The 25,635-nt window shown below is 45.5% G+C and overlaps 2 protein-coding genes, 1 long non-coding RNA gene and 1 pseudogene across 13 annotated transcripts in view; 2 read left to right on the plus strand and 2 right to left on the minus strand.

Annotated features, from left to right (window-relative positions):
- LOC132207173 (late histone H2B.L4-like) overlaps window positions 1-25,635 on the plus strand; it is a 228,244-nt gene that overhangs the window by 148,781 nt on the left and 53,828 nt on the right. The gene's annotated exons all lie outside the window — the stretch shown is intronic.
- Window positions 124-523, minus strand: LOC132206880 (histone H3-like; annotated as a pseudogene).
- Window positions 1,369-2,129, minus strand: LOC132207228 (histone H4). The gene has a single exon (XM_059642458.1). The coding sequence runs from the start codon at window positions 2,127-2,129 to the stop codon at window positions 1,818-1,820; it is 312 nt and encodes a 103-aa protein (XP_059498441.1). The 3' UTR covers window positions 1,369-1,817.
- The window catches only part of LOC132207253 (uncharacterized), a 31,065-nt gene continuing 10,831 nt past the window's right edge, over window positions 5,402-25,635 (plus strand). For 4 of the 9 annotated variants that reach the window (XR_009443368.1, XR_009443369.1, XR_009443365.1 and 1 more), the window contains exons 1-4: window positions 5,402-5,555; window positions 6,271-6,522; window positions 14,284-14,365; window positions 21,331-21,460. This is a non-coding gene — a long non-coding RNA (uncharacterized LOC132207253). The remainder of the gene's footprint in view (window positions 5,556-6,270; window positions 6,523-14,283; window positions 14,366-21,330; window positions 21,461-25,635) is intronic. The other 5 variants (XR_009443371.1, XR_009443364.1, XR_009443372.1 and 2 more) reach the window with 2 other exon arrangements.

Consider the following 25,635-nt stretch of genomic DNA (forward strand, 5'->3'; position numbering starts at 1 on the left):
TACACACGTTTTGTTATCTACGTTCCTGTACAGCTGTGGCATTGAAACACTTGAATAGCATGCTGTGGGTTTACATTTATGAAAGCCCATAGTTCCTAACTCCTTCTGGACGGTTGAGTGGTTCTAAAAAGAGCCGTTGTGTTTCTCGGGATGAATGTGCATGGCCGAGTACGCACCGCGGAGCCAGCTGGATGTGGCGTGGATGGCACACAGGTTGGTGTCCTCAAACAGCCCCACCAGGTAAGCCTCGCTGGCCTCCTGCAGGGCCATCACGGCCGAGCTCTGGAAGCGCAGGTCGGTCTTGAAGTCCAGGCGCTGGAACGGCAGTTTGCGGATCAGCAGCTCGGTGGATTTCTGGTAGCGGCGGATCTCCCGCAGAGCCACCGTGCCGGGCCTGTAGCGATGAGGCTTTTTTCACTCCGCCCGTGGCCGGAGCGCTCTTGCGGGCCGCTTTGGTCGTCAGCTGCTTGCGGGGAGCTTTCCCTCCGGTTGATTTGCGCGCTGTCTGCTTGGTTCTGGCCATTCCTCTTCAACTCTGCAACACACACAGGCTGCTGCTCTCAATGCTGCGGCGCTGTCTATTTAAGGGAATGGAGAGCCCGCCCTAGAGCTTGGAATGGATACAGTCCCGTCCCTCAACCCCCTGAGAAACTGCTCCGGAAGGTACAGGAAAGGCAGTAAAATAATTGTTGAAGTCTGAATGGCTAACTTGAAATGAGTTGGTCACTTTCAAAAAGCCCGCCTATTTACTCGCAATCATAATGTCCGACGACGATAAAGTCTGAACTTTGTGGGATTTTTTTAACCAAACTTACAGTTAACGCGGAAAAGACGCGGGTTCATTGCCTGATCTGTCCCGAACAGGCAGGAGGAATGCGCGGCGTTTTAACACAGCCCAGACACACTGATCAAGCGGCCGAGTCACCTCGTTAATGAATCTAAGAAACACCGCCGATTTAGATTAGATTAGATTAGATTAGATTACCTACAGTGTGGAAACAGGCCCTTCGGCCCAACAAGTCCACACCGCCCCATGAAGCATCCCACCCAGACCCTTCCCCCTACACCCACACACTCCTGAACACTATGGGCAATTTAGCATGGCCAATCCACCTAGCCTGCACATCTTTGGACCGTGGGAGGAAGCTGGAGCACCCGGAGGAAACCCACGCAGACACGGGGAGAATGTGCAAACTCCACACAGACAGTCGCCCGAGGCTGGAATTGAACCCGGGTCCCTGGCGCTGTGAGGCTGCAGTGCTAACCACTGAGCTACCGTGCCGCATATTCAAAGCTAATAGGTTACTAAAGTTACACAATCTCAATTAATCGGCTCATTTTTATTTCACCCAGTTATAATCAGTCGGAAACTGCAACAGGCAGAGTGTAACAACAGGTTATTAAAACCTTTGGAGGCTTCCCTGAAAGAAAACTGAACTGAATATCATTCCTGGAAGGAATGAAACAGAAAAAAAAACTGCACTATGTAACATTTAACATCAGGGCGGAATTACAAATCTAGATATGAAGTAACCAGCTGCGGCACAGTACACACTCTCTATGTGTTGCCTTTCCTGTGCTCAGGTCTCCGTTCTCACTGCTTGATCTCTCTCTTTTGACACTGGACACGAAATTACTGCATTTGTGTAATGGAATGAGCCAAATTAAAAGTCGCGAAAAATGTGAAATAACCAGCTGCAGTACACTGTCCCCTCCATATGTACTGCCTTCCCCATCCTCAGGTATCCGCCCTCAATCGGAGAGTTTGGGTGGCTCTGAAAAGAGCCTTTGGGTTCGCTGGAAAAGGGACGATTTGCTCAGCCGCCGAATCCATACAGAGTGCGGCCCTGGCGTTTCAGAGCGTACACCACATCCATGGCAGTCACCGTCTTGCGCTTGGCGTGCTCAGTGTAGGTCACCGCATCCCTGATCACATTCTCCAGGAAAACCTTCAGCACCCCGCGAGTCTCCTCGTAGATCAAGCCCGAGATGCGCTTGACCCCGCCACGGCGAGCCAGGCGCCGGATGGCTGGTTTCGTGATGCCCTGGATGTTATCACGGAGCACTTTGCGGTGCCGCTTCGCTCCGCCTTTTCCCAAGCCTTTGCCTCCCTTCCCTCTTCCAGACATCACACTTCTTCACTGTAATCGATGCCGAATAAGACCCGAGCTGCCTCACCTTCCTTTTTTATATAGCCCGCCCCGACCTGACTGAGAAAGAGCTGACAGAAAGTGAGAGGCGGCCCGGGCAGGAAACTGAGTGACAGGCAGAGAAATGTCCAGCTCCGCCTCCAGCTAACTCCCGCCCCCAACTGGATCTGGAACGAAACCTTTTATCCACAAGGGCAGTGAACCCAAGGCCCGGCAGAAAACCTGCAGACTCAAGTTTCATGTTCAAAGACAGTTAAAACTGGAGTTTTTAAAAGCAATTGTGTTACAATTAAACGCCCACATCCCGGCCTTTCTTCAACAAGAAAACACGGCCGCTTCCAATGCAATGTCAGTTTCTGCTCTTCCAATAAATCAGAGAATGGCATTTCTTGTGAATTCTGTTGTGAAGCGTGGTTTCTGCGCTACTAATCTCTCTCCCCGAATATGTGAAAAGGAAACGGAGATGAACTGAATTTGCACCCGATCTGATGCTCAGTGACAGTGAGAGTGGGAACTTACACTGTTTTAGTGTAGAATGAGGGAGAGGGGCTGTGTGTAAATCACGGCCCGGATGTGTATATTTGAGTTATTCAAATCAATTAATATCTAAAGTATATCTGCATTCTTAGACGGGACAGTGGTCATTTCATCCGGACTCAGCTCTTCCCCGAGAGATGTCGGTGGCCCTGAGAACAACCTTTGGCTTCATACAGTTACATGGTGTACCGACTGGAGGCTTGGAGACCGCATTGTGGAGTACCTCCGCTCGGATCGCGATAAACGACAACTTCTCCCAGTGGCGAACCGCTTCAGCTCCCCCTCCCACTCCAGAGAGGGCATATCCATCTTGGGCCTCCTCCAGTGTCACAGCGATGCCACCCAGAAACTACAGGAACCGCACCTCATATTCTGCCTTGGAAACCTGCAACCCAGTGTTCTCAATGTGGGCTTTATTAGCTTGAAAATCTCCCCAGCCCCGCCTCATCCTAAGACCAGCCCCACGCCCCTCCATCCCCGCATCCGTGACCTATCCGTCTTCTCTCCCACCAATCCTCTCTACTAGCCACCTTCTATCACCCTGCTCTCTCTATTTATTTCAGAGACCCCTTCCCCTACCAAATTTCGAAAGAAGGGCCCAGGCCCGAAACGTCAGCTTTCCTGCTCCTCTACTGCTGCCTGTCTGTGTTTCTCCAGCACAACACATTGTTCCCTCAGACTCCAGCATAGGCAGTTCCTACTATCTCTAGTGGATTTCTTTGCTGTTTTCTTGCCTGCTTTCACTTTGGGTTTGCCCTTCAGTTTAGGGAGCACGGCTGGTGATTTCAAAGTACTTGCTCTTCCTGCCCTGAAAGCGAACAGTAAATCTCAATCTCAAACAAAGTTCAGGAGTTCAACAGTAAACACTGACACTCAGATCGTGGAGTTTCTCAGCACGAGGGATGGAGCTAACCACCGGCCAAGGTGAGTGTGTGCCCGGTCAGACTTTCCGAGAGGGGAAGGAACAGTGAGTGCCCCGCTGTAATACAGGAGGATTGTTCTCAGGGTCAGTGCTACATGTCCAATTCTGTTCACCGTCACTCACAGTAACCTATACAATACCAGAGAGATTTGGGACTGGGGGTTGTTGTGATAGAGCTTGCTGTTCGGGTGGATGGAGGCTATACCAGGTCTGATCAGCGTGTGAGTGTAAAAATGTGTCACAGAGTTGTGCAGTAAGACATCCTTTGACCTGGGCCTCAGCATCATTGTATCCTCCACTATCAACATCCTGGGAGCTACCATGAAGCATAAGCTGAAATGGACTCATCCTATAAATACATTGGCTACAAGAGCAGGCCCAAGGCTACGGATATTGCAGCAAGTAACTTACCTCCTGATTTCTCAAACCAGTGCAAAATCTCCAACATTCAAGGTCGGAGTGTAAATGTTTCCCCTCTATGGCCCCCATCACCTGTGTTCGTGCAGCTCCAACAACACACAGCAAGCAAAATACTGTCCATGAAAAGGCTGCTGCTGTTTAATTGGCACCACATTCACAAACATCCTCAAATATTGAATTGGACAGCACCTTCCAAACCCACGACCACTTCTATCATGAAAGACAAGGGCAGCAGGTTCATGGGAACTGCACCATCTACAAGATCTTCTCCAAGCCACTCACCACCCTTGACTTGGAAATATACCGGTCGTTCGTGCGGTGTCAATCTGTGAAAATCCTGCAATTCCTTTCCTCATGGCAATGTGGGCCTACCTACAGCTCAGAGACTGCAACGGTTCAAGAAGGCAGTTCACTATCACCTTCTCACGGGCATTTCAGGATAGCCAATCAATGGTCAGATGAGCCAGTGATGCCCACATCCAGCATTTTTTTTCTTTGGAAGCCTGGATGATTCTTGTCCAAAAACAAAGGCTGCCCAAATCCTGTTAAAACACCCAATTTTGAAATGAAACATAGACTGGGTGATCACTTCACAGAACATCTATGTTCTGCTTGCACAAAAGACCCCAAACTACCTGTTGCCTGTCACTTTAACGCACCACCCTGTTCCCTCGCCAACATCTCTGCCTCAGGCTTGCTGCACTGTTCCAGTGCTCCAGCTTGTTCCACAAGCTAGAAGAACAACACCTCATCTTCCGCGTGGGGGACCCTGCAGCCCTCTCGACTCTATAATGAGTTCAGTAATTTTGGACCTAAACTCTAAGCAACACAGGGCCTTGTTACCACATGTCCTGCTATTATCCACCACCTACTGTCACTCACTAATAGTCCCCATTAACTACTAGTGAAACTCCCAGCCCGATCATTATCAACTCTTTGTCTGTCCAAATGCTCTTTAGATAAGACTAGATTCCCTACAGTGTGGAAACAGGCCCTTCGGCCCAACAAAACCACACAACCCCATTGAAGATGAGCCAACCCCTATTCTTGATTTCCCATGTCTAACTGACCTATCCTAAACATCCCTGGACACCTTTGGATTGGGGGAGGAAACCGGAGCGTTCAAAGTTATGCTCTAACTTTTATTCTGTATGAAAACAGTAAGGGAGGTGACATGAGCAGAACAAAACATTGGCATATAGTTCACATTTCAGCGCCTAATCTGTAGCACACTTCATAGAATCATCATAAATCCCTACAGTGTGGAAACAGATACTTCGGCCCAAATAAAATTCCACACCGACCCTCTGAACAGCAGCCCCTCCCAGACCCATAACCCCACCCACTTCCTGTAACCCTGCATTTCCACACAACCGAGAGGAGCGCATGCGTGATGCCATCCCCCAGCGCTGCCATTGAGGGCCGTCATTGAGTGGAAGAGATTTGTTTGAAACAGGCCGCAATGGAGAGACCAGCGCCCAGGGAAGCGAGGGAACAGCAGGCTCCTTCCAGCAGCGCATCGAGATGTGAGTCTGGGACACAGAGGGGGCTCCGAGACCGGCATTGATTCGGGCTCAGTTCAGGGAGAACCGGGGGCTGTTGGTAAGAGGCGGAGGGGAGCAGGAACTGGTCCCGGAACTTGGAGTGAGCGGCCTGGGGGCGGGGAGAGAGAGGCCTTTCTCGGGCTGTGTGTGGGCCTGCTGAGGGAGACACAGCGGCAAGAAGCTGCTGCTGGGGGTCAGTCTTGTGGTTTTCATCCTCTGAACTGTGATGGGAATTCGTTGTTCGGCTTCAGTTTCGCGCTGTTTTTGGACATAGTGCCGTGAACAGTGGAAACACAGACTAGAGGCATGTTATAACCCTGAAAAGGACAGGTAATTGAGTCCCCAGGTTAAATTTCTCACCTGAAACATTTAAAATAGCGCCCTTTGTTCTTCCTCTGCACAGGTAGCGTGTTGTGAACTGTGTATGCATGCCTGCACCTTCGGATAGCCCCATTTATGAAAGTACAGTTGTTGCTCAGTTTCTGATTCTCACTCGGTTGATTTCGAATTATTTTGGGAAAAAAGTACAATGAGAATCCCCAGACAAGGAGCAGTTCTGGAGGACAGGGAATAAGACTCTGGTTCTGTTCAAATTGCTAGTTTTCTCTTAAAAACAAACACACGTCTCAATGATTATGAACTTAACGTTATGTTGATTAGTTCAATATGGCCAGACTTTCTGTATGGTAATTTACAGGAGATGTGGCTTCTGCCTTCCTCCGGGCAAATACTTGAAGGACCAGGATGATGTTGTATTTGAGATAATGGGAACTGCAGATGCTGGAGAATTCCAAGATAATAAAATGTGAGGCTGGATGAACACAGCAGGCCAAGCAGCATCTCAGGAGCACAAAAGCTGACGTTTCGAGCGTAGACCCTTCATCAAAGAGGATGTTGTATTTCCTCGGTACAAAGCCAAGTCTGACCAGTTGCTTCTAACAATCAGCAGGTATGTAGCCCATTGACACTGACACCAGTTTTGAAGATGGATAGACTGATTTTCTATTTCGGATGACCACTCAGGAACAGCATTAAATCTGCATTGAATCAGGGCCTTTACAAAGTTACAATCAAGAAAAAAAAATCATAGTTTCAAAGTCATACCTCAGTGAGATGTTAAGTACAGAAATGGGAAGAACCTGTGCACCAAGAGTTACTAAAGTGGATGAAACATGTTTATAGGAAGTTTATCAGTGACTGAGAAGGACAGAATTAATCCTTTGATGAATAATTCTCTCCTCCTCTCACTCTCACACACACACACTCTGACTGACTGAAGGTGTATGTTACAATGTGGAAGAACCAAATCGTTCTGTGTTCACTGCAAATCATAGACAATGATAGACTCAAAATGATTTCCACTAACACCCTCAAGTTAGAGAAATCTACGGCACAAGAGAAAGGCCCATCAGCCCATTGGGTCTGCACCTTTTTTTTTGTTTTTAAAAAGTGAACAACTATTTTTTTAATCCCAATCAGCCAGCATTCTACTTCCATGAATGTATTGAGGCTGAAGAGGAACTGCTATCCTCACCCTTATCATTTCTTCACGTTACAGGAGTTAATATTCTTTTTTTCTTCTTCAGTCTGGCAAGAAACATTGCGTATCTCTTTCAATTTTTTTTTCAATTTTCTACAAAGGGCTTGATGTTCATGTCAACCTTCCCTACAGCACAATCATGTTAGTCCTTGTGGTAGGGACAAATGTCAATGTAATATTAATCCCTCAATCATACAGAGTCAGTGAATATCTACTGTACCTGAGATGGTTGCAGACATCACGAAGCTAGCACTGCAGCTCTTCAAAGGCTGATAACTGGAGAACTAATGTCAAATTGGCACTAACAGACACTGGCAGTGAGTGGAGGAAGTTCACAATTCCAACAATTACTGGAAACTAGTATGCAGAATGTAATGTCCCAGTGCAAGCACAGTGGGCTGAATGGTCTGCTTCCACGCTGCACCTCACCTTGATTCTGATCCTGGTGATGAAGTAAATGATATTCTGTTGTATAGAGTGTTATTATAAAAATATAACATAGAAATAGACAGACAGGTGCAAAGCAAAATCTTTAAGAAAGAGCACTAACAATGTCCAATACAAAAAAAATCTAAATGTCTCATTGATACTACTGAAGCCTGAAAAAACAAATCCCGTACTGAGACAGAGAATCAGCATCTGATACGATCGGTATATAAAACCCACACTCAGCACATAAACTGTAAATTGTGTTGTTGATTCAGAATGGTTCTCATAGGAAATCAGTCCCACTTCCATGACCCCTCCTCGATCCTGCCAACTGACAATGAACTCAGAAGTCTCAAAATGGCGAAGAGATTAATACCCAGTCTCAACACCATATTAGCTATATAAGAATATGTTGCATGTTCACAGACAATATTACTGGTTGCAAGAGAATCAAGGCACATTGATACACAACAGTAGAAACTGACAGATACGGATTGATACCTACACTGACTCATTCACATTCCAGAAACACACGAGAAAATTGATGATGAAACACATATTCACATGGTGGAAACTGATAGGTACAGATTTATCATGACGCTCTCACATTCAAATAACAGGAACTGACAGGCATGGGCTGATAATTTGACTTGGCCATTTACACAGCAGAAACTGACTGGGAGAGATGGGGAAATCCACCCTCACATTTATGTTGCAGATACTGACAGGAAGAATAATGTTGTTGCATGCAAATTCACGGAATAAAAACTGACTGTTACACATTGATAAATGCATTTGCCGATTCAAAGCCAGAAACTCATAGGTGGAAATTGATGGGTAAAATCACACATTCCCAAAGCAGAATGATTGTTTATAACAGTCTTGGTTTCAAATAACTGATGGGGGACAGATTGGTAACTTCACTCACCGATGCACAGAGCAGAAACTGACAGGCATAGACCAATAACTACACTCATCTACTGCCGTAGGTACTGATTGACAATGACATGTACATATTCACACAGAAGAAACTGACAGGTATTCACTGATAACTAAACTCATATATTGACATAACAGAAACTGCAAGTGATAGACTGAGAATTACACAAACATATTCACCAAGCAGAGGCTGAAAGTGTACAGATTGATATCTACACAACTGTATTCACACAGCAGACTGAGAGGGATAGGCTGATTATTAAACTCACATGTTGACAGAGCATAAACTGACAGGCAGAAATCGGCAGTGAAACTCTCATTCTTTTAGCTGAAACTGACAAGTAGAGATTAATAACTAAATTCTCACATTCACAAACCAGAAACTGACAGGGGCAGAATAGTAATGACATTGACATATGTACATAGCAGAAACTGATATGGACAGAATAAAGATGTCACGCTCAGGCTCATTTGGCATAATCTGAACATGACATTTGAACAACTAAATTCATTTTCACAGAACAGAGTTTGCCAATTAAATATTGATAACTATACTCCCAGATTGACAGAGCAGAAACTGATAGGCATAGACTGACAATTGAACTCATATTCAAAGAGCAGAATCTGACAGGCACAGATCCATAACTGCACTCACATATTAACATATCAATTGCTATCTGCTCCAGCTAACAACATTCACATATTGACAAAGAAGTAACTGACAGATAAAAATTGAGAACTATATTTATATATTCCCAGACCTGAAACTGGCAGGGACAGAATGGTAAATACACTCATGCATTCACATATCAGACTGACAGGGACAAATTTAAAACTACATTTCACAGAGCACAAGTACAAGAATAGATTGATCACAGTACTCATGCATTCACATAGCAGGACCTAACAGGTAAAGATTGATAATTATACTCATGTTTTGAAGTAGCAGATGCTTACAGCTAGAGATTAATTACTGCACTCTCGTATGCACAGTACACAAACTGACAGATAACTGATAACTGCACTCAAACATTCACATGGCAGAAACTAATGTAAACAGATTGATAAGCTCATTTATATCGCAGAAATAGGCAGTGACTAATTACTTTTGTGTGAATATGTAAACATATTCATCAGTCAGTCTCTGTCAGTTTCTACAATGTGGATATATCAGTTTAGTTATCAGTCTGTCCTTGTCAGTTTCTGTGATGTGAATGTGTGAGGGAAGTGCATCGGATGCCATCTGTTTGGATTTTAGTAAGGTATTTGACAAAGTGCCACATGGTAGACTGGTCCAGAAAGTAAAAGCCTCTGGAATACAGGGCAATATGTTGAATTGGGTCCAAAGATGGCTCAGTGACAGGAAACAAAATGTAGTGGTTGATTGCTGCCTTTGTGAATAGAAAGCTGTTTCAAGTGGTGCTCAGCATGGCACAGTGTTGGGACCCCTGCTGTCCGTTTTCTACATTGATGATTTGGACTTGAATGTGGTGGGCTTATTTGAGAAGTTTGCAGACAACACAAACTTGACCATGTAATGGGTAGTGTAGAGGATAATTGTAAGATGCAAAATGGTACAGATAGTTTAGTGGAGTCGGCAGGAAAGTGGCAGATGGAGTTCAGCTCTGATAAGTGCGAGATAATGCACTTTGGAAGCTCAAACAGTAAATGGAATCGAAAATAATTGAGAATATGTTGAGAGCGGTAGATGAAGTGAGAGATCTTGGCGTGCAGGTGCACAGGTCACTAAAGGTAGCAGTACAAGGATTTAGAATTGTAAACAAGGCATGTAGAATGTTCCCCTTCATTGACAGTGGTATGGAATACAAACATAGGGATATAACTGTGAAACTGTATCCGGAAATGGTGAGGCTGCAACTGGAGTATTGTGTGCATTCTGGTCACCACATTACAGGAAGGATGTAATTGCTGTGGAGGGAATGCAGAGGAGATTTACCAGAATGTTGCCAGGGCTGGAGATTGTAGCTCTGAGGAGAGATTGCAGAGGTTAGGGTTATATTGCTTGGAATAGAGGAGGCTGAGGGGTGCCATGATTAAAGAAAACTAAACTGTAAGAAGGAGAGACAGAGTAGACAGGAGGAATCTGTTTCCCTTGGAGAAACTGTTCAAAAATCAGAGGTCGTTGATTGAAGTGAAGTGGCTGAAGGATCGGAGGATTCTTAAGGATTTTTTTTTTACAGTATGAAACAGTCTGACCTCTTCGAGCCTACCAATGTTAGGAAGGAAGATGTGCCAGGAACTTTGAGGAAGGTGAAGATAGGTAATTCCCCTGGGCCTGATGGGATTTATCCAAGGATTCTGTGGGAAGTGAGGGATGACATTGGAGGGTCCTTGGCAATGATCTCCTCATCCTCACTGTCAACGGGTATAGTGCTGGAAGATTGGAGAGTGGCAAACGTTAAACCCTTGTTCAAAAAAGGGAATCGGGATAACCCTGGAAATTACAGGCCAGCTAGTCTTATGTCAGTGGTGGGCAAATTATTGCCAAGGGCTCTGTGAGATAGGATTTCTGATCACTTTGAAAGGCACAGTTTGATTTGGGTCAGTCAGCATGGATTTGTGAGGGGTAAAACATGCTTCACAAACCTTATTGAATTCTTTGAAGAGGTGACCAAACACGTGGATGAATGTAGAGCAGTGGATGTGGTATCCATGGATTTAAGTATGGCGTTTGATAAGGTTCCCCACAGTAGGCTCATGCAGAGGGTAAGGAGGCATGGGATAGAGGGAAATGTGGCAGATTGGATTCAGAATTGGCTGACCCTTAGAAGACAATGGGTAGTAATGGATGGAAAATATTCAACATGATGCTCAATTACGAGTGGTGAATTGTTCTGTGTTCTCATCCATTTGTGATTGTTGTAAATGATTTGGTCGAAGGCGTGGAAGAGTGCATCAGCAAGTTCGCGGACGATACGAAGGTGGATCATGTTGTGGACAGTGCAGGGGGCTGTTCTGCGTTTCAAAAGGACATTGATTGTATATGGAGCTGGGTTAAGAATTGGCAAATGGAGTTTTATCTTGAAAAGTGTGAGGTGATTCATTTTGGAAGGACAAACTTGAAAGCAGAATACAGGGTTAGTGGAAAGATTCCTGGCAGTGTGGAGGAGCAGAGGGATCTTAGGGTTCATGTTCACAGCTCCCTGAAAGCTGCCAGCCAGGTGGATAGAGTTGTTAAGAAGGCGTATGTTGTGTTAGCTTTCATTAATAGAGGGATTGAGTTCAAGAGCCGTGAAGTTATCCTCCAGCTATACAAAAGCCTGGTTCGGCCGCATCTGGAGTATTGTGTCCAGGTGTGGTCACCTCATTACAGGAAAGATGTGGAATCATTGGAAAAGGTGCAGAGGAGATTTACGTGGATGTTGCCTGGAACGGAGGGAAGGTCTTATGAGAAAAGGTTGGGAGAGCTCGGGCTTTTCTCTTTCGAGCGACGAAGGATGAGAGATGACTTGATAGAGGTGTACAAAATGATCAGAGGTATAGATAGAGTGGACAGCTGGAGACTTTTTCCTCGGGTGAAGGTAGCTTTTGAGGGTGCATAGTGTTAAAGTGAGTGGAGGTAGATATAGGGGAGAAGTCAGAGTTAGGGTCTTTACTCAGAGAGTGGTCGGGGCATGGAATGCATTGCTGGAGAGAGGAGTGGAATCGGCCTCTTTCGGGGCGAAGAGATAGGCATTTGGATGACAGCATAAGGTAGGAGTGGAGGTTAGATGAACCTTAGGATTAGGGGAGACGTTCGGCACAACATTGTGGGCCAAAGGGCCTATACCATGCTATACTGTTCTATGTTCTATTCTGCAGAGGGTGGTGGGCATTAGAACTTTCTGTCTGAATTGGTGGTGGAGTCAGAGACTCTAAACAGTTTTCAAGATAACTTACCTGGATCTGCACCTTAAGTGCTGTAAGCTGCAGGGTTACAAGCAGTGTGCTGGAAGATAGAACAAGGAGTGGCATCTGGAAGTCTTGGGGCCATCACGGGCAAATGGGCTGAATCATCCACTCAGTGCTGTGTCATTTTGATGGGACTATAGTTATCAACCTGTCCCTGTCAGTCTCTGCTGTGTGACTGTGTAAGTATATTTACAGAGACTGATAGGAACAGGTTGACTGGGCTGTGCACACCACCGTTTGTCTGTTTTTACAGCCCTGGGCAGAGCAGTTGCCAGACCAGGCCATTCTGCACCCAGACAGTGACGCTTTCAATGGTGCATCAGTGAGAGTCCCTGTGGACATGCTAAATTTCCTGTGCCGCCTGAGAAAGACGAGGCATTGTTGTTGTCTTCTTGACTGTTGCATCTCCGTGGGAAGCCCGGGGCAGGTTGTTGCTTATTGTTACTGCGAGGAACTTGGTGCTCTCCACCCTCTCAGTCTCACTTCCAGTGATGTAGATGGTGTTGGGGGTGGGTGAGGTGGGGGCCGGTGGGTGAGGTGGGGGTGGGTGGGTGAGGTGGGGGTGGGTGGGGGCGGGGGGGGGGGGTGGGGGCGGGGGCGGGAGGCAGGGCGGCAGTGGTGGTGCTCCCCCATTCTTTCTGGCGGCAGGGGGGTGGGTGGGGGTGCGGGGGCGGTGCGTGGGTGGGTGCGGGAGGGCGGGAGGGGGCAGGGGTGGCTGGGTGCTGGGGTGCGGGGGTGGTGGCCGGGTCGGGGGGTGGGTGGGGGGTGGGGGTGCGGCGGAAGTGGTGGTGCTCCCCCATTCTTTCTGAAGCCAATGGTCAGTTCTTTAGTTTTTCCAACATTGAGAGAGATGTCGCCTTCACTGCACCATGTCATCAAGCCCTCTATCTCCCTTCTGGGTTTTGACTCCTGGTTGTTCCATATGTGTCCCACTATGATCGTGTCATCAGCAAACTTGTAGATGGTGTTCATTTGGAAATTGGCCCCACAGTGTTGGGTGTACAGTAGGGGCCTGAGGATGCATCCTTGGCGGGTGGCCTCCAGTGTTGTGTGTTATTGTAGAGGAGATGCAAATGTCTGTCTTCACTGATTGCAGTCTATGGGTCAGAAATTTGAGGATCCAGTTGCAGTGGGTGGAGCCGAGACCAAGGTCACAGAGTTTTGAGATCAGTCTGCACAGGATAACGGTGTTGACTACAGCTCCGCATTCAATGAGCAGGAGTCTGATGGAGGTGGTTTTGTTGTACAGATGTTCCAGGGATGAATAATCTCCTACAACCTCTTGAATCAGGCAAAAGATACAGAAGCCCGAGCAGGGTCAGGGGCAGCTTCTTCCTGTTCATTACTAAATTGATGAATGGACTCTTTAGCCTCAAATAATGATGATCTTGTTCATGTTGATCTCTCCGAGTGCGCACCCTGTGGAATGTAACCTGCATTCCTCTCTGAGTTGTTTTGTTCTGTACATCCCTGCTGACTGTGATTGGCCTGTGCTGCTCGCAAACAGAGCATTTCACTGTCTCTCGCGACAGATGAATTTATTAAAACAAAATTAACAGAGCATATCTGACAGGTACGTATTTGTAACGACACTCACGCATTCAACAAGTGGGAGCTGACAGATATAGATGGATTACTCACATATCCATATCCCCACTTGCAGCTGTATCAATGTTGGTTAGCTTTTGGATCTCACTCAACCGGGTATTCGAATTTTAAGAAAAAAAATAGACAAGGAGCAGCTCAGGCTAAGAGTAGCATCAGACTGTGGTTCTGTTCAAATAAGTAGCTCGAAACAAACAATCCTAATGAATAATTAACTGAATGTTACATTGGCAATATCAATGTGATCAATCTCAACTGATGTTAGTTTATTCCTTCTTCCTCCAGGCCAATACTTGAAGGACCAGGACAATTTAGTGTTTCCTCAGTACAAAGCCAATTGTGACCAGCATCTTACAACAACCACCAGGTATGTTACACTGTCAGAGCGTAGAATATCTGAGCCACAGTGATAGCAGATTCAATCTCACACATTGAATGCAATTTCCAGAGAGATGTGTTCTAACCAAGAGTCAAACACCATTGAGGAAATACCAGTGTATATTTTTTATCTGTACTGTCACTTCCAGCCACCCAGTTCTAAACAATTTCACTTTGGAGGAATGACAGACTGAATCCTCATCCAAAATATATACACAGGAACAGCATGAAATCTGCATTTAGAAAGGGTACTTTTCGTGTTACAGTCAAGTGAACACATAGATGATGCTGTTAGTTTGACCAACCACATGGAAAGTAGATATGGAGTACAGATATTGAAGCAAACATTTCAGTCAGCAGTAACAGACAGACAGAATTATTATTTTAATGAATATTTGTCACAATAGTCACTACACTTAAATAAGGTGAATTCCAAATGCACGTGCTGTGCCAAAGACTGACATTGAGAGAATTGTTGATATACACTCTCACTCCCTCTCTTGCACCCTCCTCTCTCTCTCACTATCAAATGCATAAACCATCCCAACACACGTTCCAACATATAATATCCATACAAAACCGTATACATTGCAACAGAAACTGTCACATCTGGAATGATCTCTACTCACAGAACCATTGTCAGAGAGGCCTGCAGTCCTTCACATTATTGAGTCTGTACCGAGAATTCTCATCCCATTCATTCAACATTTCATTCACATAAATGTATGATAGCAGCAGAGGAGCTGCCATCCCCACCTTTATCGCAACATCATTCTCCTTTTCTTCACCTTTCAGGAATAGAATTTGCTTTGTCTTTTTCAGTCCAGCAAGAAACCTCTGGTACCTCTTTCAAAATTAATCTCAATTTTCTATAAAGAGCCTGACATTCCTCCTGGCCCTCCCTAGGATGTATTGCAGAGAAATACCAAGATATCTGAATATAATTTTCACAATAAATCAGTTGAATCAAGTGGTTACCTTTCGAAGCAGTGCACAAAATAAAAATAGACAAAATTGGTTTGCTTGGTAGGTTTGTGAAACACTCCTTTTGTTTCAAAGCAGAGTTGAACAGTGTTGATTGTTCAATAAATTGAGTTTCACACTTTAAATCTGCTGCACTGCAAGACAGAAAATAAAATTCCTTTTCCTTTCCACTTCCCTCCCATAGAACAACACAAGAGCACCAGTAATTGCTTCCACCATCACGGCACAGAGCAGGGTCATGTCCTGTCTACATCAGGGAATAAGTTCCCCGTTTGTCTTTTCTGTCCAAGCGACACTGTGTGGTCAGGCAGCTGCAATGCAGTTGAATTGTTCACTGCCATTGGCTTTCACAGTTTACACTGATTGCTACTTTAGCATTACTCAGAAAAGCATATCAGTACACACTGAAAAAGAAACGGATGTTATTCTGACAGTCAACATTTTATATCGTTAATCCCTGTTCAACTCTACACTATACAAGTTACAAAGGCCCATTGTGTTTCCAGTCTTGAATCTGAGGAACAGCACAGAGTCCCTTCTGTAGCAGTGTGTTGCCTTTCACTTGCACATGATTCCCACAGGCACCAACAATTAAAAATCTTCGGTGGTTTCCCATTCACTGCAGGAGACGGGAACTGAGATACAGACTGGCAGCACGAGGGAAAACTCACTCACACACAGCCAGTGGATGCTAAAAGGAAAAGAATGAAGTACGGCCTCACTGTAATTTCCAGATATGAACTGACTCTCAAAATCTCTGATTACACCTGAGGATATTGGACTATTACAGTGCCCAGTAGTGACAGAAAGATTCTACTGCACACTCAACCTCATGCACAATGTAAAAACAAACTGAGACTGAAATGCAATGCAGTTGAGCGCAATTGAAAAGAGTTTGACAGAGTTTACTACTCCGACACAAACCACAACTGAACATACGAGAATGAGATCCATGTACTCTCCCTGAGACTGTGGGAAACATATCAAAACTGCCACGATCGTTATGAAAAGCCAGATACCCACAGAACTAATGTCATATTGGCCTTTACAAATAGACGCTGACAATGAGTAGATGAAGTTCACATTCCTAACAATTACTGCAGAACTGATGCATAAAAAATTTCCAGTACAGAGACAGTGGGCAGAAAGGTCTGCTTCTATGCTGTACCATATCTGTGATTCTGTTTTTGGTGAGAAACAAACAGTTTAATCAGTGGTACCACAGATCTCAGGCTGTCTGACCAAATAGGAAATATGTGACAATTTGTCAGAATGGTTCTCAGAATAAAGCAGTTCCCCTCCTGTTATCACCCCATGTCCTGAACTTCCTCACCCCCCTCACCTACCACACGGACTGACACTCAACTCATAAATCACACAATGCAGAAAAGATTCAGAGCCAGCCTCAACACCCTAACAATAACTATCACAGAGCGATTTGTACAGTCACAGAGAATACTACTGGCCTTCAGAGACTTAGCCATTTTGATACATGAGGAGAAACTGACACGTACAGATTGATAACTACACCCACTTGTTCGTATTGCAGAAACACACAAATGATGACAACACATTGACTACAATGTAAAGGTGTGACTGTAGTTATCAGTCTCTCTTGGTTTCTGCTAATGTCAGTCATGCATTCGCATTGCAGGAACTGTCAGGGAGAGATGAATAACTTCACCCTCATTCTCAAAGCTAAAACGGACATACGCAATGATAACTACACTCCCAGTTTCACAGAGCAGAAACTGACAAGTATAGTCTGTTAACTAGACTCTCCTATTTACAGAGCAGAATCTCACAGGTACATGTTGGGAACAGCACCCACACATTCACCCAGCAGGAACTGACAGGTGTACTTCGATAAGTACATTTACACACTGACAAGGCAGTTCAGTATTTGGTCTGTCTGTGTTGTTTTCCTGTAGACGCTGGTTTGAAGTTCCCCATTAACTGGTCGCTCTACTGTGGTACCTAGGAATGCAGTTTGTTGTTGTGTTCCTCCTCTTTTGTGAATTTTACATCAGGAAGGATATTATTGATGGTCTTGAATGTTTCCTCTAATTTGTTTCGTTTAGTGATGACAAAGGTGTCATCCACGTAGCAGACCCAAAGTTTGGGTTGGATGATTGGCAGAGCTGTTTGTTCGAGTCTCTGCACTACTCCCTCTGCTAAGAACCCTGATGTCGGAGATCCCATGGGTGTACCGTTAGTTTGTCTGTAGGTTTTGTTATTGAAAGTGAAGTGGGTGGTGAGGCATAGGTCCACGAGCTTGATGATTTTGTCCTTGCTGATGAGGTTGGTGGTGTCTGGTGTATGTGTCTTTGGTTCTTCGACTAGTGTAGTCAGTGTTTCTTTGGCCAGATTGATGTTGATGGATGTGAACAGGGCTGTTACGTCAAAGGAGACCATTATTTCATCCTCTTCTATCTTGGTGCTTTTGATGGTGTTCAAGAATTCTTGGCTGGAGTGAATGGAGTGGCGTGAGTCTTCTACTCGGTGTTTTAGTCTTTGGTGTAGTTCCTTGGCTAGTCTGTATGTTGGTGTTCCAGGTAGTGAGACTATGGGTCTGAGGGGAGCTCCTGGTTTGTGAATTTTGGGTAGTCCGTAGAAGCGTGGTGTGTTGGATCCATCTGGTTTCATTTTTTGGAAGAGTCTCTTGTTTAATTCTCCAGATTTTTGAAGTTTTATGAGTGAGGCTGTGATTCGGTTCTCCAGTTGTGGGGTCAGGTCTGTCGCCACCTGTTGGTAAATATCCACCAAAAGACATGACCCACGATCACTAGTATCCTTGCATACAGATGAGAAAGGCCACCACTTTGGGACAACACATCCATCCATCTTGGACAAGACAAACAGAGACACGCACAAGAATTCCTGGAAGCATGTCATTCCAACCGAAACTCCATCAACAAACAGAGATTTGGAGCTCATCTACCACCCTTTGAGAAAAAGAACAGGAAATGACATCACCGGCACAGGAAGTGACATGACCAACCCAAGGAAACCTAAACACCAGCGCTTCACCGTAGGCTCACTGATGATGTTACCCAGAATGGTGACGAAACTTCTGAAAATGAACCTTCCAGCTTAGTGAGCAAACTTACATCCAGAACCTCAAATTGAGCTACAAATCTTCTCAAAACTCGCTAACAGATTAATATTGTCACTTGCAATTCTCAGCAGAAACTAACAGGTACAGACTGGTAAATAGTCATACATTTACGTAAGAGAAACTGACAGATATATATATAGATAAATATATTGATTGTAGAAATGATTTGGAGTTGGGTATTGAGGATAAAATCTCTAAATTTACAGATCATACTAAGCCATGGAGAAGAGTGCATTGTGAGGATGATACTGAGTGACTTCACAGGGACATTGACAAGTTGGCCAAATGGGCAGAAACCTGCCAAATAAATTTCAATTCAGAAAAATATGAGCTTATGCATTTTGCTGAGAAAAATGCAAAGAAACAATACAAACTCAATGGTACAGCTTTAAAGGGAAAATTGGAACAGAGAGATCTTGGGGTTCATGTGCATCATTCTCTGAAGGTGGCCAGGCCAGTTGAAACAGTTGTGAAGCAGGTTCAAAGGATCTTTGAGTTTAAAAATAGAGGCATTGAGTCTCAAAGCAAGGAAGTAATGCTACGCCTCTACAAATTATTGTTAAGACCATATTGCTCAGGCTACGCTTGTGTTCAGTTCTAGGCACCTTATTTAAGGAAGAACACTCTGGAGATGGTTTAAAGGTGATTACTAGAATGACAGCAGGAATGAAGGATTTTACGTTCAAAGAAAGATTAATGAAACCAGGCTTATTCTCCATGGAGCAGAGGGGTCACAAATGGTGGTGTTCACAATAATGAAGAATTTTGAGAGGGTAAAGTAGAATACTCTGTTTCCACTATGTCAGTAACCAGGGGTCACAATTTCAAATTTGTCACCAAGACAGCTAGGAGTGAGACGAGGAGAAACATCTTTGGAGCATTGTTCGGATTTGGAATGCACTGCCTGGGAGAGTGGTGGAGGTGGATTCCATATGAGGTATGAAGAGAGATCTGGATATATGTTTGAAAATGATGAAGTTAGAGGGTAATGAAGATCAGGCTGGGGAATAATCATACCTCTGATAATAGCTCACCACAATTAAAAAATAAATGCAGAGTAGATTCAATTCATTGGCTCATCTGCCCTGATACACTCACCAGGAGATCAAATGGATACTCAAGTTAGGAATGGACAGCACAAAATCTCAAATCCCTGCCATCAAGGGTCAGATCATGCTGCAGCAGAAGAGATTGACCCACTCAACGTTATGTGAGAGATTGATATTCAAATAGATTCTCAAGGCAAGTTCATGTTTAGAATTGATGTCAGGCTGAGTGAATGGGAACAAAGCTTAGCCATTTCTCAGCTGCAGAAACCTGACGCTCCTCTGTCCTCTCTTCCTTCTCCCCCTTATTTGCTGGAAGGAACAATTACTATCCATCAATTTGTGAGGCATTGAAGGGATTCTTCTGTGCTATCTCACAATGTCCGCGGAAGATTGACAGAAACATTTCCCTCTTCACCTTGACCTGGTTCCTCATCCCCTCGCATATCTGTGTGCCTCAGGGTGGTGTATGTGATGCAGGATGGTTGCTGGTCTGCTTGCTCAGCCTGAAAATAGGACAATACAGAAACATAGTAAATGAGGAGCAGGAGCAAAATCAGTGGCCTCATGGACAGTGAAGGTGGTTATCTCAGAGCACAACGGGAACTTGATCAACTGGGCCAATGGGCCGAGGACTGGCAGGTAGAGTTTAATTTAGACAAATATAGAGGTGTTGCATCTTTGGTGAGGCAAACCAGGGCAGGTTAATGGTAGGTCCCTGCGAAGTGTTGTCAAACAGAGGGATCGAAGGGTGCAGGCACATAGTTGCATAAAGTGGAGTCCCAGGCGGACGGCAAGTTTGGAACAGTTGCCTTCATCAGTTCCAACACTGAGTGTAGGAGTTGGGATGTTATGATGTGGCTGTCCAAGACATTTTGCCCCTAAGAACTCGATGCTGCTACTTGAACAACATTCACTACTCTGATCCCAACCACTTTCTGTGGCAGAGAATCCCATTGGATCCCCACCCTCTAGGTGAAGACATTCCTCCCCACCCTCAGCCCTTCCCCATCTCCCTTAGACTGTGACCCCCTGAGGGCGGACTCATGTGCCCTTAGCCCCATGACCAGCCATCTGCAACATCTGTGTTTACCCCTATTAAGTCCCATTGAAATTTCACAGGTTTCTATGAGATGACTCCTCATTCTTCTAAACTCCAGTGAATATAATCCTAAGCGATCCAGTCTGTCCTTATCCTTCAGTCCTGCCATCCCAGGATTCAGCCTGGGAAACCTCGGCTGCACACCCTCCATAGCCAGGACATCCATCCTCAGAGACGGAGACCCCAGACTGCAGACACAATACAGCAGGATGCGGTCTCTCCCTGTACAATTTCAGCAAGACAGCCCTGCTCCTGGACTGGAACCTTCTCACGATGAAGGCCAACATCACATTTCCATTCTTCACCATCTGCTGCTCCTGTAATGCTCACTGTCACTGACTGGTGTATGAGGTACGTCCAGGACTTGGAGCACCCCCACATCCCAATCCGGCGGATAAAAACCCAATTTCCTGGTTTTGCACCCAAAGCAGATAACGTCACTCTGATCTACATTGAACTGCATGAATCATTTCAGTGTTGAGCCAACAAGCTGGACATTCGGAGGGGGGTGGATGGTGAACGTGGGGATATGGAGGGGTGAATGGTGAGAAAAACAAACTTTATCTGGAAGACAGTGAGAGTTTACGGGATGAGCAATTAATATCTGGGGTTGTGACACAGACCAGTTCCTCTTAGAAAAGCACACAGTTGGAACAAGCCTAAAACTGACGATGACAAATGTTATTTCTCTGTACTTTGAACAGGGTGTGGCCAGCTCTGCCAAGGTGGCAAGGGGATGCCAATCTCAAAATGTCCTTGAATAGATCAACATGCTCGACCTGAAGGTAATGAGGAGTTTGCAAAGGGTTAAGAGTCACGTGCAGAGCAGATCAGGTGAGAATGGCAGATTTTGCTCCCATAAGGACCATCAGAGACAGGAATGGGAGTAGGATATTCGGCCCCTCGATCCTGCTCCAAAATTCAATAGGACTGTGGCTGATCCAACATTCCTCATGTCCACTTTCCTGCCCTTCCCATTGATTCCCTGTCTGATCAAGAAACTGTAAATCCCAGCCTTAAATCTGCCTTCCCCCTGCTGCCACAAATACATACAGCTCTGTCTAGCAAGGAGTTCCAAAGTCTCTTATCTCCCTGAGAGAAGAAATAACTTTTCATGTCAGTCTTCACTATTGAACCAGATGGTTCTTTGCTTCTCACAATGGTCATCATTAGAGCCTTAACTCCAGATCTGTTTTGTTTAAAGTTTAAGTCAAAATCCATGACCTGCAATAGCAAGATTTAATTTCAAGTCCTCACAGTATATCCCAGGCATCTGACAAAATAGGATATTGCCTCCCCATTATTTCGAAATTGAAAGAGAATCACACTAAAGTGCGGTGTTCAGATCAGAATAAATTGCCCCGCACCTTTGAGCCAAACATTGACATCAGTGGAATCCCTACAGAGTAGAAGTAAGCCATTCAGTCCATTAAGTCCGTACCAACCATCTGAACAGCATCCCACACAGACCGACTCCTCTAACGTATCCCTGTAACCATGCATTTCCCATGGTTAATCTCCCTAATCTACCCACCCCTGGACATTATGAGCAATTTAGCATGACCAATCCACCGAACCTGCACACCTTGAGACAATGGGAGAAGACTGGAGCACCCGGTGGAAACCACACACACAATATGAGGCAGCAGTGTTAACCACTGAGCCACCGTGTTGCCCAGTGTTTTTGCCGTGTAGGGCTTGGTAAGCTCAGTTGACTGTCTGGTCGTGCTGAAAGCGTGTGGTTCAGTTTCTGCACTGGTTGAGATTGCTGTGAATGATCGTTCCCCTTTGCCTTCGATGTGGTGACCCTCAGGTTAAACAGTTGAAAAGTTAAACAACAAAAATAGTTGTTGTTGATCTCTCTCTCTCTCCCTCTCTCTCTCCCTCTCTCTCTCCCTCTCTCTCTCCCTCTCCCTCTCTCTCTCCCTCTCTCTCTCCCTCTCTCCCTCCCTCTCCCTCCCTCTCCCTCCCTCTCCCTCCCTCTCCCTCCCTCTCCCTCCCTCTCCCTCCCTCTCCCTCCCTCTCCCTCCCTCTCCCTCCCTCTCCCTCCCTCTCCCTCCCTCTCCCTCCCTCTCCCTCCCTCTCCCTCCCTCTCCCTCCCTCTCTCTCCCTCCCTCTCTCTCTCTGTGCAAGGAGACAACAGTGACTCTACATGAACCACCTGCTAAAAACGTAACTTTGCTGATTAAAAATTAACTGCCAGCTTTTTCACTGCAAAATAACTTGCGTGTTTCCCGCCTGATGCAACATCACAGTGAGCTGTAAATAAAAGAAAAGACACTTTAATGACAGAATGTATCTAAATGCACGGGGAGAGGGTGTAGAGGCAGATTTACCAGGATGTTGCCTTCGACACTGGAGAGTGCCAGTGATGGAGAGAGATTGGACAGACTGGGGTTCTTATCGTCAGAGCAGCGGAGATTGAGATGCTGGACATGATTGGGATGTATCAAATGATGAGGGTCCATAGATTGGGTAAGCAGGAAGAAAGGTTTCCTCCTTGATGGAGGGAGCAATGAGGGACCAAGTTTTCACCCAGAAGCTGGTGGGGAACCTGCAACTTGCTACCTGTGAAGATGGGAGAGGCAGAAACCCTCATCACATATGAAGAAGAATTTTGATGTGCACCTGGGATGCCAAGGCAATGGGCTGAGTGCTGGGGAAATGGAATTAGAGAATGGTGAGGTGGTTGTTTTTAACTGGCACAGGCTCGATGGGCCTTTTATTGGCACTGGAGACCTCTCCAACACTGTGACGAGCTCACTTTGGGATGTGTGTTCTACATCCAGTATACTATTTAGATGCAATGCGATTTTGTCCATGTCATTTTCTGAGGTAAGCGGTTTGGCTTATGAGGAGAGATTGAGCAGTTTCGGCCAATAATCTCTGGAGTTTAGAAGAATGAGAGGAGATCTCATTGAGGGATATAAGATGGAAAGGAGAAGGAAAGAGAATGATTGCTCATGTGGGACAATCTGGAACAAGAGTTCAACATTTCAGGAGAAGGGGCTGGGACAGATTGAAAACAGAGAGAAGGAGGAATGGGTTCTGTCCAAGGGAGACAGGGATGTGAATCTGGGGGATTTGCTGTGGGTACATACTGCTGTTCTCGAGTGTGTATTCAATGTTGGGACACTGAATGAATTGGAGGAGGAGACAGACAGATTTGGAATCAATGATAGGTGAATGGGAGTGGGGGCAGGAAACTGGAGCTGAAGCCAAGATGGGATCAGCTGTGCCATATTGAATGGGGCCGTAGGCACCCAAGAGGCTGAATGGTCTCCTGCTGCTCCTAGCCCTTAAGTTGTATTGGTCATTCAGTAGCCTGGGCTCATGTTAGTGTGGGTGGTACAGACAGTAGCAACAGAAAGCTCTTATTCTGGGTTGCTAAAATGTGTAATCCATTAAAGGTCACTCAGTAAGAGTGAATGTAAGACCCATGTGATAATGGAGCAGAATTAGGCTGTTTGGCCGATCGAGTCCACTCTGTCATTTGATTGTGACTGCTGTGTTTCTCAACCCCATCCTCTGCCTTCTCCCCCTCGGCCTTGATCTCTTCACCAATCAAGAACCTATCCATCACCGTCTTAAAGACATTCATTGAGTTCCACAGATTCATCACCCTCTGGCTGAAGAAGTTCCTGTTCATCTCAGTTCAAAAATATCATCCCTTCATGCTGAGGCTGTGCCCCTCATGTCCTCGTCTCTGTCCAAGCCTCTCAGTATTCTGTAAGTTTCAATCGGATTCTCCCTCATCCTTCTAAACTCCATTGAATGCAGACAGAGAGCCTTCACCACTCCTCATTAGACAAGCCCTTCATCCCTGGGATCTTGTAAATCTCCTCTTGACCCCCCTCCAGGGCCAGCACATCCTTCCTGAAATACAGGGCCCAAAGCTGCTCACAATATTCCAAATGTGGTTTGACCAGAGCCTAATACAGCTTCAGCAGTACATCTCTGTTCTTGAATTCTGGCCATCTTGAATTGAATTCTAATGTTACATTAACTGCCAAATGAACTTGCATGTTAACCTGAAGAGAATCCTGAAGTAGGACTCCCAAGTGGCTTTGTGCTTGAGATTTCCGAAGCCTTCCCCATTTGAAAAACGGTCTCTGCCTCTATTCCCACCAAAGTGCACAACCTCACACTTTCCCCCATTGTATTCTGTTTGCCATTTCTTTGCCCAATCTCTGAGCCTGTCCAATTCCTTCGGCAGCCTGTCTGCTTCCTCACCATTACCTGTCCCTCCACCGAACTTTCTGACATCAAAGAAACATGAAATGACAACGCTCCCTGTGTGAACAATGCTGGACCCAGAGTGAATGGCTCCTTGTCCCAGAGACCCAGGCCAGAAGGGGCCACACTCAGACATTAAGCTGTTGTAATGCGGTAATAAACAGATTGATGTCTCAGTGCCCAAACTTTAGGTCACCTCAAAACAAGATGAACAATATAGCAGTTAGCTATCAATGTACGTTTCCCTCTTCCAATTCAATTCAATGACTGCCACTTGGAATTCCCGTGTGTGTCTATGTTTGGCTTGGACTAGTATGGTTACCGTGTCCCAGTTAAACTGATGGCCTTCACTGTCAGTGTACCAATAGTAAGAAGCGTTTATTGTGCAGTTTTGCTGCTAGCAGATGTTCATGTGTCTTGATAGCTAGTTTTCTTCCTGCCTGTCTAAGGCAATGGTTGTGGCAGTCATTGCTTGGTATTTTTTAGACCACATTGGGTTTGCATGTTGTGAGAATGCGGTCTTTAATCCTTGAGTGTTTATCATAAAGTGGCTGTGGGCTTGTGTGCTCCCATGATTCCTGGTGGTCTCAGGAGTCTTGTTGTTTTGGCGTGCTATGTCCTCCTGTTGTCCAAAATAAATGTTGACTCCCGGGGCAACTCCACCCTGCCACCACCTCTCCAGGGTCTGTCCTGCTGGTGGGACATGGCATATCCAGGGATGGTGATGGTGGTGTCTGGGACCTTGTCTGTAAGGTATGATTCTGAGTATAATG

The sequence above is a fragment of the Stegostoma tigrinum genome, chromosome 44 (genome assembly GCF_030684315.1).
Source record: "Stegostoma tigrinum isolate sSteTig4 chromosome 44, sSteTig4.hap1, whole genome shotgun sequence".
Lineage (NCBI taxonomy): Eukaryota > Metazoa > Chordata > Chondrichthyes > Orectolobiformes > Stegostomatidae > Stegostoma > Stegostoma tigrinum.